This window comes from Acipenser ruthenus, chromosome 27, assembly GCF_902713425.1.
Source record: "Acipenser ruthenus chromosome 27, fAciRut3.2 maternal haplotype, whole genome shotgun sequence".
Classification (NCBI taxonomy): Eukaryota; Metazoa; Chordata; class Actinopteri; order Acipenseriformes; family Acipenseridae; genus Acipenser; species Acipenser ruthenus.
The window spans coordinates 25,030,627-25,043,732 of record NC_081215.1 but is presented as its reverse complement, the minus strand read 5'-3'; the positions used below and the strand labels follow the sequence as shown (position 1 = coordinate 25,043,732).

Here is a 13,106-nt window from a genome sequence, read left to right as displayed (position 1 = left end):
CTGGAACAAAAATCACTAACCTGCCCTCCAGGACCAGGATTGGAGACCCATCAGAGGGTTTTTTTTTTTTTTTTTTTTTTTTTTACAAATACCTGTAAATGAATTCAATTATTTGGAAAATGTGATAAAATGATAAAAAAAAAATAAAGTAAGAGGAGAGGCTATTTTCCATGTCTTAAATCTGTTCCAATTTGTTATGCAGTTGTGACTCTCTGTATACAGGTGCGGTGCAAACCCTTACTGGACTCTACAAAAACTAGAAGTGCTTGGATTTCTTTTTTTTTTTTTATTTGCAAGAGTTTATTAGGCAAAAAAAAAGGCATGAGTACCAGATATGTAAAGTGTGTATTTACATAACACAAATGTAAAAAATACTACATTATAAATAGTTTTGTCAGTCTGCCATTGGTAATAGAGAAGAACTTTGGATCTACTTTTCTAAGAGGTCTCAACAATACGATCAAAACTTCACAGGGGCCAATAAAAACAAACAATTTCCTCCATGTTTTTTTTTTATTTTTTTCTCTACATCAGCTTCACATCTTAATAAATTGCTTGCTTCAATTACCAATATTTTATTATTATTATTATTTTTAACAATACCTTAAAATAAGATTTAAGGTGCCAATCTTGGTAGCAAGTTCTGCTACGGAAAACTTAAAACTCTCAAGTAAATCATGTGCAAAGTATGGATGACGAAGCACACGTCAGATAGGCCTGGTCGGAGAGAGCGTGTCTCTATTCCCAGGGATTATCATCTTGGACACTTTTCTTGCTCCTCTTAAGAAATTATTTTTTCTTTCTTTAAACCAGGGGTGCACAATTCCGGTCCTGGAGGGCCGGATCCCTCCTGGCTTTTGTTTCAACTGTGTTCTAAATTACTTAATTAGACCAATAATTGGTAACAATTGGTCCAATTAAGTAATTTAGGGCAAGGTTGGAACAAAAGCCAGGAGGGACACTGGCCCTCCAGGACCGGAATTGTGCACCCCTGCTTTAAACCCTAACTGGTGCATGTGCTTAGGATATGCAATTTCTTTTGATATAAACTTGATATGTCATGTTTCAATAAACCATCAATTAACATGTCACTTTAAAACACTAGAGGTATTTACAGCATCTGAAATCTTTTTTTTTTTTTTTTTTCAATGATACAAACTCGGGCTGTTTACTTTATCATTTGCAGACTCTTCTTTCTAGTCTGTGGGAAAATCGAGAAAACAGTCCCTGTGAGCTCTCTGGTCTGCCAACCGTTTAAAGAAACCTATACGTTGCATTTAAGTGATTTTGTATTATTATTAATATTGTCAATTATTTTTATATTTAAAACAAATTGCAGCATTTTTTTCTTCTTTTCTTGCAGGTATTTTTGTTAAGTTTATTTTTCTTTAGCAATGTCTCATGAACATATTCTGTGCAGCATTGTTAAACCAAGTATCCTGCATAAATATCTCCATAAACATAACTACCAGAGTTCATAGGAATCCATGCGAGACATTAGAATTAACCTGGACTTCAGAACTGAAGCAAAATAAACCCAACAGCTTTACATGCAGCAGCTTGACAGCGAATCTGCAAGTTTAGCAACAAAGTTCCCTCCTCCTCAAGACACAACAGTATGCAAACCAGAGAACCCTCCCGACATGCTCCTCCATGGCACTTTTAAATGACAAAAATGAACATTTCAAAACAATGTTCAGGACACGTTTAAAATGTACCTTTTTCCGACTGAATCAGCTTTTTTAAAACAAAATGCATATAAAAAAAAAAAAAAAAAAAGAAGAAGAAAGCTCTTGTCTTTGAACAGGTTTTCTTTACAACAAGCTTGGCCTTTTTAGATACTAATGGTTTTACTAGTTCCTCTCCGAAGTATCTTTTGCTTCTTTGTAAAAAGGGAGTCCAACTTTAACCCTCAAGACATTCCAGTTCATTATTATAAACATTACGGTGCAACACTTTTAAAGGATCAACAATTAATAACATTTACAAAAGTTTAGCTTGCCAGGGGCTCCTAATTGCATTTTCCTTTAAAATGGTAAAAATCTTGTGGATTTTCTTTTTGTTTGTTTTATTTAAAATGATATTACAAGACAATTCCCTGCTGGATTTGGATATAATAGCATTTGGCAGTTCAGAATTTATCAGACATCAAGTGTATTTTATATACAAAGAACATTTTCTTAAAAAAAAAAAAAAAAAAACACTATATACAGAAACAACTCCAGTTCTAACACCATTTTAATAGAAATTGCTGTTTCAGGAAACAGAAAAAGCACTTTTTTTGATCTTTTTTTTATTTTTTTTTTATTATTATTATTTTAAATAACACTAGGAAGACCTGAATATTTTTTTTTTCTATTAAAAAAAAATCCCCAGAATTAAATAATTTTTTGAGATTGCAAAATAAGTTTTGACTCACAAAACTCACTACATTAGGACTGACACTATTTCTTATAAATTACCATGCATGTTCTGGTGCTGCTCCTTTGTCACACTGGTCGACCTGTAAATAACTGCACTTTTTTTTTTTTTTTTTTCTAATTAAAAAAAAAAAACAACCAGCAACAATCTGAAACAGTACCATGTGCTGCTTTTGTGTGCTTCACCAACAGCAGCGGTGACTTTGGACGTTCGTCATTTTGGGGTGGCGATATCTTGGGAGGGCCCTACACTGTACAGTACCACAGTGTTTCGGGAAAGGAATAATTACCCAACCCATGGTTTCTTATGAGGTGATCCATCAATGTCCATCAATGTATCTTGGTTACCAAAAATCACCACAATACTTCTGTTATCTCATCTTCAAATAAATACTGTGTTCAACATATTAAACCCCTTCTGTTGTATTTTCTTCTCACATCTGCACGTTCTGTTTTGGTTTAATATTAAAATATCACTCCACGTGTACACTCGAGCAGAACCCCAGGGCAAATAACAGGTCTTTGGACATTTTGACCTTACTCCCGCTAGCTTGAAATGAAGACTAAGACAACCTAAGAGTCGTCTCCAGAACAGGTCTTGGTGACTGTTGCAGGCACACACTGGTGTGATGTATTTTTAACTTGGCATGACGCTGGTACAAAAGCCCCCCTCCCCTTCTCAAGCTGGCACTCTGGGACGGGAATCTGCCATTAACACAGTCCAATATTACACAACAACAGAAAAATATATATATGTATATGTATATATATATATATTGATTGGCAACTTGGGCACCTCTGGGTGCGAGTGGGTATTCTGAGCGTTCAACAAGGATCTGGCTCCTTTGCGTTGCTGTGGGGTTATTTCATGTCTTCAGAGCTGTTACAGTTCACTGCAGGGGGCGGAGAGGGTTCTGAGGTTTTGTTGTTGTTGACGACGACACAGTCTGTACCGTTTGAGATGCCCTCTGCGTTCGTGTCAATGGATTTCGCAAGGTCGATGCCTTGGATGAGTCGGATGAGTCGCTTCACCTTTTCCAATGAAGACTGCATGTCTTTTTGTCTTGCTAAAATTGTGTTCTTGGTCTCCATGCATTTCTGGGGAAAAAAAAAAAAGAATGAGTGAATTTCATTTCAGTATTATGCCATGGATTTTTTTTTTATTAGGCTTCCAAGCCAGGAAATAATCTTGTGGAGAACTGATGAAGTTACTGGTTTCAAACTTGTCAAATATCAAGAACTAAACCCACTTCTTTCAGTAATTGCTTAAGTGTTTGGTACTGGTACTGGGGCTTGGGAGTTTTACTTATTTTTTGGTCTCAAGCTAATATTTAATTGCACTTACTGTTATTGAGTTGCTCAGCTGTTTGACTCGCTGTTCCAGCTGTTCCCGCTCCTGTTTCAACTCTGCACTCCACTTCACCAATTTCTGCTTCTCCTCTTCTTTTGCTGCAAGAGAAGGCGAGAAACTCAGGCACCCTATTGACAATAGTCACTGGACTCTGGTTACATACTTTATACTGCAAACTGACTTCCTGCACTCTTTCCTTTAGACCAGCTCCATTTACACTGCTCCAAACACTCGAGATATACTCGTAGATGTGCACATTAAGCATGTGTATACAGTTATTCAAGGACACATTTATTTCCAGGATGCAGGTTTGTACCACCGTCCAAGATGAGCCCACAGCATTGATGCATGGAGGGTGGAGAGCAGGGCAAGCATGGAGGGTGGAGAGTTGGAACCCCTTTCCCAGCATAATCTGCATATGACCATTCACAGACTATTGTTTTGCATTAAAATGACTCTTGATCATATTAAGTTTTATTTTAATACAAGACCTGGGGATTTAAAATGCTAAATGGTGTGCCCATCTCTTTACAATGAACCCCCTTAGTTCGGAGCTGTGTAGTTTCAGGTAAAATTTGTTCTGGTAGCACATACCTGCTTTATATGCAATATAGGAATGAACAATAGCCAGTGTTCCAGGCCATGGGATTGCTTCTTCTTTCTTCAAAATCTGAAACAGATAATACAATAACATACAACTGATAAATATTCTCGTTTGATAACATTTAAGCAAGTATTGTGGCCAGGAGAATGGGGAATGAAGTTTGTATCATAACGTTTCGCTTCACCTTCACCAGAGGGATATATTAACATTAGCCCTAACCTAGCTCTCCACGTCCTAGATTGAAATACCTTTGAGAATTTGTCCCTAGCAAACTTCAGACTCGGAATCAGGCGCCTCCACAATATCCCGAAGGTGGGCTAAGCGATTTTAAAAACCTCAATCTGATTCACTCCATGAAAAAAAAAAAAAACAACCTCAGTCCACCCACACAAGGGCCTTTGAACATTTTCCCACAATAATGACTGCATGAGCATTAGGAGTTAGGACAATCAACGCTTCAAATAGCCAGGGCTTTTTTTACTCGGTGTGAAGCACTGCTATTTGTGTTTTCTATGCTATAGGACACTTGTCAGTATTTACCTGGTCTTGACATTTGGGACAAATCCACATGCCTTTAGGAATGGTTTTCAATGGTGGGTCCAGGCAGTCCAGATGGTACACGCGTGAACACGTGTCACACATGAGCAACTGCCCACTGCGCCTGCACACAGTACAGAAATCCTCGTGGATGTCTCCCTGTCGGGAAGAATGGCACTTTGTCAGAATCATTACAGCGCAAGGCCTGACTAACTGGATACACAGTATACTGGGGGGGTGGGAATGAGGAACGTGATGTCCATTAACTAAAAGCTCATCCAATCATATTGTGCAAAAGCAAGGGTAGTGGTGAGGGTGGGGGTGGTGGTTGCAATTATGTAACCTTTCAAACCAATGATGCACAAGTGCAAACGTCTTTTTACCATTTTTTACTATTATCTTGCTTATCTTGAATGAAGAGATACATAATTGTGTGCCACCCTGTATTTAAAAAAAAAAAAAAAAAACCATCAGAAAACCCTTCAATTTAGCCGCACAGCACTGTGGGTCTTTAGATATCTGGTTATGAGCAGACACTTAACCTTTAGACTCAGACTCCAGGACTGTGCATGACTGTGATACATTTCACCTACGTTTCTGCCCTTGCCATAAAAGCAGGCTCTTGGGCATTTCTTGTGGTAGCAAAAAACTGGCATTATAAAATGTCACCGCTGCACTACTGCGCTGTAAACAAATTAACATTTGCTTGTTTCCAAGTGATGTACCATAGTCACTGACCCTGTAATGCTCAGTACACACATTACCGAAAAAAATACACTGTACCGCTATAACGATCTTTAAATAGTTGTACTAGAAGAGAAATTAATTAACCTACCCCCACCCGCTCCCTTCATCACAGTTTATGAATATCATTGTTAAAATGTTTAGTTCTGCATCAGGACTATTCCACTCCAGGTTTAACAGGTAAAATTAGATAAATAACTGATTCAGGGTCTGGATTCAGGTTTAATTGGTGCAATCAAAACTAGGGCTGGAACAAAAACCAGGACTGGAAGTGACAAGTTTGGCCACCCCTGCTCTAGGAGCTGTTCAGACTTTATGAAAGTCTTCACTTTAGTATTAAAAATACATGCAAGTTGTATCCTGAAGCCTTCAAAGGTTGGAAGTGCAGACAGGACAAGAAATTTTGGTTTGCACTTAACCAATGATGGACGCTGTTGTAAAGGCAGAAAGGATAACAGTCTTGCTAAGCAGAGTTCTTCTTTTCTGGTTTAGTTCAGAGGGGCTACTTACATCCCCAGAGCTGGGGCTAGGCAGAGGTAATGACTGAGCCGGCGTTGGGAAATGAAAGCCCCCAATCTCTGTCTTTTCAAGGCCTGGGGAGGCAAGCTGGCTGGAAGGAGGGGAGGTGGGGGTGAGGGACCCCAACTCCAACACTGTGTTGTATTTGGGAGGGCGACCTGAACACAGCAACAACAACAACAAAACACATTTTTCTAACATACCTTTGACAAGGGATCCTCATTGGCTAGCATGGAAATAAAAGAGGAGGAGCACAGACAGGAAGTTAGTGCACACAAGCAAAAGTTTGAGAAAAAAAAAAGCAATAAGCACACATTTAATAAAAATTTTAAAAAATTAAAAGAAACATGTTAAGCAAGCAATATTGTTTAGAACTAAATTAAAAGGAATAAAAACTAAAATGATCAATGAGGTCACAATACAGCTACAGAACCCTGGCCAGGTAAGTTAAAAAATAAAAAAGTGAGGATTGTTTTGTTAATTTGGCAACCACATCAGTAAAAAGGGGTTCATAAATATTTCACTAAAACTGTAAGCGTGTCATTAACATTTTTATGATTTAGAATATAAAACACATTAGCCGTAAACAGTTTTCCAGCCTGTCACTAGCCATTCATATATCCATTCATAAATGGATTTTATTTTTTAAATTTAAAAAAAAAAAAAAGCAAATTATCCAACAGATGCACAAATATGCAGACAAAGCCCCAAACAAGCCAAGAAAAAACAAAAGCATAGAAGCAATAAAACACAATTTTACTTTCACATAAAAAGCAGCATTATAGTTCCATCAGCTTCAGCATTTGTTTGCAAATCATATACAAACTAGATAGATAATGCAAAAAATATCTACTTAAAAATATAAATAAATAAATAAATAAATAAATAAATAAATAAATACTTATATCCTGGTTAAAAAAAATGTGATTGTCAAGAAGACCACTTTTGTAAACTGCCTGATTGTTTACATCCGCAGCAAAGATAGTTTTATCTAACGGGACATAAGCTTCCTCTCTCCCCCCCTCCCTTGAGCCTATCTGCCACTATCTCACTCTTTGCAGCAATAGCACGTTCTTTGCTATTCTACAAGCTGTTATTGTGGCTTCTTAAGTGGTGTTTCTGTAATACCCAAAAAACGATTTTAAAAGGAAAACGCCCAACTGCTTTGAAAAATATGTGAAAACTATACATTTTAATTTTCTGAAATAGTAATGCAAGTAATACCAACCTCTTTTCTTTGTCCCAGGATGCATTGGGCTGTTCAGGTACGTTACAGCACTCTTCTTTCTCTGTAAATACAGAAAGCCGTTACTACAAATACTCCTTGCGATGCAAAGACCACTAGAAAAAGTGTACTTAAAAGTTTGCACACACCAATGTAACTGCAGTCTTCAGTCCTGGACATTCCTTGATCACCCATCCCACTGTAAAATTTCATCTGACAAAACCTTGTGCCCCCAGCTTAGAATACGATGCATACTGATTTATAAACACTACCTCACATGCTAATATAACTTCCCATCCACCGCAGGTTTTAATGTTTGTAATACCTCGGGCTCAAACACTGCTCCACTGTACACTGGGTTAGCAGTGGTCCTCCGTTTCCGCTCTTGTCTCCTGCTCTGGATTTCTGTATAAAAAAATTAAAAAAAACAGAAAGTTTCTAAGCCAGTTAAACTAAAATTAAAACAAACACTGGCCTTTGCGTCTTTTTTTTTTTTTTTTTTAAACTTTGATTTTATCAGAGCAAGTCTCATAAGAAAAAAAAGAAATAAATATATATGTAACTTACCTTCAAGATGATCGTGTGTAACCAAACCTAGAGACACCATGAAGGCAAGTTTCTAGACAGAGGAAAAATAAGTGAGGTCAGCAATACACACCTCTCCCATCATGGCTGTCAATATAGAATCAGAGCAATCAGTATCATGAACAAGCAGACCACCAGGACCTACATCCACAGTTTGTACAGAGCCCTCAATATAACCTGTTTGTTAAAATTCTGCTTTTCATCTTTCTCAACTTGCCTTTCCGGGAAATCCTACTATTCTGTTCCAGCATTCTAAAGACATGTGGATTTTATGACAGCTGTGGTAAATCTAGCCATGGGTGTCGTAACTGACCCATTAGAAAATCACACCTACAGAACAAGATTGATGGTTATTTTATATTGGAAAGCCTTCACTGTTATGTGGCCTGAGGTCGGTGTGTTACAGCTATAAAACCCAGCAGAACCTCAATAAACCAAAAGGTTATGAAAGTCTTGAAATAACGCTTTTGCTATGAATGTGCGTTGCGTGAAAGAGGCAGTCTTAAAAATTCTAGGCATTGATGATGCAACAGCAGGAATGGCAGTAAGACTCCTGTTGCATAACAGTTTCACCCACTCCAGGTTTTACTGCGAGCTTGATCAGCCACAGTTTGTATAGGTAACAAGCTCGGGTTTGTCTTACCAAACTCCAGTAGTAAAACCAGGAATGGATCAAACTGCTATGCAATGGGAGTCTGGTTTCCATCCCTGCAGAGACGCAATACCTGTGGATTCTCCTCGCGTTTGAGCTTGGGGGCAGGCGGGGGAGTCGAAGGGACACTCAGAGATTGCTTCTCTTCTGTCCCACCCTGAGCTTTAACAGTCTGGAAAAAACGAAAAGGGTATTAGTTATATATTTCTCTCTCTCTGAAGATCCAGCTTTCAAAAAGTGACGATTACTATAATACAAATCTTAAAAAACAAACATAGGAGGTGTTGATACAGTAGGTTGATGAAGTCATGGCTATTGTATGAAGTACTATAACACTTTTTTCCCCCAAATGTTATGGGTGTGGGTAACCAATAAGATTGATATTACAGGCTCTATGGTTTATTTTTTTTAAAAAAAGCCTGTCTTCTCAATCTCCACAGAATGGAAGATTTTTTTTGTTAAAAACAAAAACACACAGAGATACCCATTTAAAATAAAAGGTGTTAATATCCTGCAGTGTGCAACCAAGGGAGAAGAGTTTTTTTTCATGATGAACACCAGTTGCAAAGACAAAGAATCTACAGGAGTTAAAAATGTTTTCAAATTGTTGGTTTCGAATTGCTGGTTGAGCAATTTCTAAAAATGTTCTCCAGCACGGCTGCTGCTGTTTGCTGGCTGGCTTGCTTTCTTACCTTCGTTTCAGTGTTGGCTTTGCTGAGCTGGAGAGTCTGTGGCCCTGCTATCCTGGTCCCGGGTGCCGTGATGACGATGCCAGTCAGCTGGCCGGTTGGAAGTGTTTTCGCGATGGTGGCACAGGGCTGGCCGTTCAATATCCGCACCTGGTGAATGGAGCCCGTGGCCGAAGGCAGAGACGTGGCGGTCAGTTTTGTGGTTAGCATCACAGGCCGCTGAAGGAGCTGGGGAGCCGCTAACATGGGCGGTGGAGCTGGTGCAATGGGAACATTGTTGGGCGTGATGGGTTTGGGTCGTACCTAGGAAGCAAGGACATGCGCTATCATGCACAATCCAACGGATGCCATTTTTATATATTTTTTCTTCCTAGGACATGTACTATTATTTCCAGAACATATGCTTGCTATGTAATGGAGAGCTTGAGGATCACTTTGTCCAACTTGGTCCAAAAGCCTTCAGTTGTAGGCGGCAGTAGTCCCTACAGAAATGCTCTGTTAGACTCAGTTTCCATTTCACTGCCCCACTGTCATGGTTGCAGTTAAACTTTAGAAGTCTCTGATGTTAGAACACCACTGCACTGCTATCTCCACAAAGATGCAAACATACTTAGACATGCTAAATGCACTGTTGAAGCTAAAAATCAGCTTCCCACTGCTCCTGTCCTCTCTCATGTGCCGAGTGGGGAAAAAAATGCTGTTGGGGGAATTTCTCAAGAGACTGGCACTAAATAATGAAATGAATAAATGAAGCTCCACAACCTGTAAAATCAAACCTCCTATTTTTTAAAAAAAAGGCCAAAAATATAAGGGAACAGAAATAGCTACGAGGTGAATGACAATACCCAAATACCGCTTACAAAAAAATTAACAGCTTGACTTTAATATAATGATGTGCACAAAATGCTGCGGTGCGAATATAAAAGGTGCTGCTTATTCTAGAAGTAGCACAAACACACACAGGTCTTTGATGGGAACGTGTGAACGTACTTAAGTTTCCATCAGTTTTCAATACTGTAATCGACTGTTCGTTTTGCCACTGGGATAAACAGGATAAACATTGTTGCAATGAAGATCCAGCTGTTACGAACCTGTGGCAGAAAGTTGGGTCGAGGTGTCAGTCTGGGAGGAGGGATAAAGTGAGGAACTTTGATAGGCTGGGCAGTAGTTGTAGCCTGAACCTGTGACAAATATAAACCTTTATAAAGCAGCGTTTGTGACTATACAACAGCGCTAACTACCGTGGGCAAACTGCAGCAGGTTCGCGGAATTAAAAACGGCTGCTTACAACTATTTATTATTTATATATACCCCCCCACCCCCCACATACAAACACTGTCATCCCACTTGCTAACTTTATACTAACCAGCAATTACAGATTCACAGTAAAAACAGTACAGAGGTCAGGGAAAACATCACAGACAGAATCCTGGAGTGCAACAAAAAAATGGATTTCTTTTGACATTTATTACGAAAAAGTCAATTAAAAAAGGAGCTCTTTCTCTCTCTCTCTCTCTCTCTCTCAATACGAAACTGAACACCGTGTGCATCCTGTATGCATTTATAACAAAACTGGGTAACAGTAATACAACATTACTTTTATTGCTACTTACTAAAGTGACTGCATTTTTCGCCACTATCCGTACAGCGTCTGCTCCCTGACCGGTCAGTTTGCTGGATGTCTGAAGACTGATTGGTGAGTTTTGAGAGTCGGAGTTCACGGTTGTTTTCTGTGCGCTACTGATGGCGGTTACCATGGCAACAGTGGGCCTCTGTGCCACAACGGAAGCAGGCATGGTTGCGGTGGCAGCTTTTAGCATTAGAGGTAGAGTCTTCGTGGAAATGACAGGAGTTACAGTCACCGTCTTCTGTAGGGAGGAGGGGGAAAAAAATAAATAAATACAAAGTATAATAAACACCTGAACTGACAAAGGTTTGCTTCAATACACATCCTCATATAAATTGTACTTATTGCACAAATCAGATGCAGTTAAGTGCTAGTTCATCTTTTTTTGAGGACAACAATCTTAACAGAAACAGCTTGGTACAGTTAGGGTAAGTGCAACAGCTCTACTCAACTTTTCATGCCCCACAAGTCACGTCAGTATTAAGAACTCAAAACGGCAGTAAGAGAAGCGCCAGGACTGAAAGGGTTAAACATGCAGTTTCAGAATTGTCATCTGTTTAATTACTGCACTGTAATTTCACACATCAGCTAATGAACTGGTTGATGAAGTACATCTGTCTGAGCAGCAGAGGGTGCTGCGACCCTGAAACTTGCTCTCAATGACAAGTTACAGGAAGTGACATCTCTGGGTTAAGAAATCAAAAGCTCCTGTAGAATCCGCCCCCATCATCCAGAGGAACCCTTTTCTGATGAAAAGACGACGCACACCCCCACCCATACACCTCCTCTGTTATAACTCCCGAAAAATATTTTCACACTTCCCACATAACAGATTTGGCCTGCAACTAGCTGTCGCAATGCCGACTTGCTACACTATTTAAATGAAAACCAAAATGCCTCTGCCTCCTTTCCACCAGCCTCTACAACTCCGCACCTGCCTGGCATCCTGCACCATGCTGGCTGGCATGGAGGCCAGCATGCGGGCTGTAGATACATTCAATGAGACACAGTCATGTGATTAAGATTGAAAGCAGGTGAGGAAATATTAAAAGGATGCTGGCTGTTCCTTTGATGGCAGAGCTGTGAAAGTTACAGTATCCAGCTGTGATCCTGTTTCAACATCATACTGAAATATAATATAATTTTCAGTAACTCGTTTACTAGAGTCTCAAAACCTTTGCATCACCTAGAATTGAGACAATTAAAAAAAATAAACTATATGAAGAATTTAGATCTTTCATTTAACATCATGTAAAATCAAATAAATTGTAAAATGACATTGCAAAAGTCTACCAGAAGCCATAATAGTAGTACAGTATTACTTTTTTTAATTTGTCAGTTTTGCGTGAAGTATATAGAAAACTACAAAGCGGTATGCAATTCAATGTTAACTTAACCTTATTCAGCAAGTTTCATTCGACTTTATGAAGCAAAATTAGTTCATTCTATAGGGTGATGAAAAAACTTTTGGTCTAGTATGTCCGCTACATCAGATATCAGACTTCATGTAGGAAAACTGGACTGTACCATACACCTCTCGGGACACATGCTTTCTCATGCTTTTAAAACATGCTCACACCCAAGTAAGGCACCTTTAACAGCACAATACAGAACACCATCTATGGGAAATGGCAAGGATTCTCCTTATTTCATGACAAATAAATTCACTGCAGACCTCTGGCTATGCAATATCTATTCCCGATTTAACACCCCCTACCCATATTATATTTTCCAATTTTAAAATACTATAGTACTGTATTTGGTATTATTATTAAAAGGAAATGATTATGTGTGTATATGATATTGAGAAATATATTACATAATTATATTCCATTTAGAAAGCTTATTTATTTTGTGCAGGGCACTCAGTCTAGCAAATGTTAAACTTTTTTAAATTTGGCTCAGGACAGATATCTGTACCATCACCCTGCTGGCTATAACCTCAAAGAACGGATTAGAGAAGGGGGGGGGGGGGGGGGGGACAAAGAAAAGAGAATTTAGCCACAAACCACATGCCCATTAAATCCAGTATATATGCTTACTAAAAGAGAACAAAATAATGAGCAAGAAATATTGCCTAATTGTTTAAATACAGTAAAATGTTCAATTAAAACAGACAGAAAAAGCAGCACCCAAACCCTTCCTGTTACACT

The 13,106-nt window shown here is 38.8% G+C and overlaps 1 protein-coding gene across 5 annotated transcripts in view; it reads right to left on the bottom strand.

The window, feature by feature from the left end:
- Window positions 1–994: 994 nt before the first annotated feature.
- LOC117431973 (PHD finger protein 21A-like) overlaps window positions 995–13,106 on the bottom strand; it is a 56,383-nt gene continuing 44,271 nt past the window's right edge. The window contains exons 7-18 of one of the 5 annotated variants that reach the window (XM_034053306.3): window positions 10,940–11,194; window positions 10,418–10,507; window positions 9,330–9,629; window positions 8,711–8,809; window positions 7,968–8,019; window positions 7,726–7,805; window positions 7,404–7,464; window positions 6,167–6,333; window positions 4,916–5,071; window positions 4,366–4,441; window positions 3,766–3,869; window positions 995–3,518 (exon numbers count right to left, since the gene is read on the bottom strand). In XM_034053306.3, coding sequence (XP_033909197.1) covers window positions 3,282–3,518; window positions 3,766–3,869; window positions 4,366–4,441; window positions 4,916–5,071; window positions 6,167–6,333; window positions 7,404–7,464; window positions 7,726–7,805; window positions 7,968–8,019; window positions 8,711–8,809; window positions 9,330–9,629; window positions 10,418–10,507; window positions 10,940–11,194 — 1,677 coding nt within the window. In that variant the 3' untranslated portion in view covers window positions 995–3,281. Of the gene's footprint in view, window positions 3,519–3,765; window positions 3,870–4,365; window positions 4,442–4,915; window positions 5,072–6,166; window positions 6,334–6,378; window positions 6,402–7,403; window positions 7,465–7,725; window positions 7,806–7,967; window positions 8,020–8,710; window positions 8,810–9,329; window positions 9,630–10,417; window positions 10,508–10,939; window positions 11,195–13,106 lie in introns of all 5 variants that reach the window. The other 4 variants (XM_034053308.3, XM_034053307.3, XM_034053310.3 and 1 more) reach the window with 4 other exon arrangements.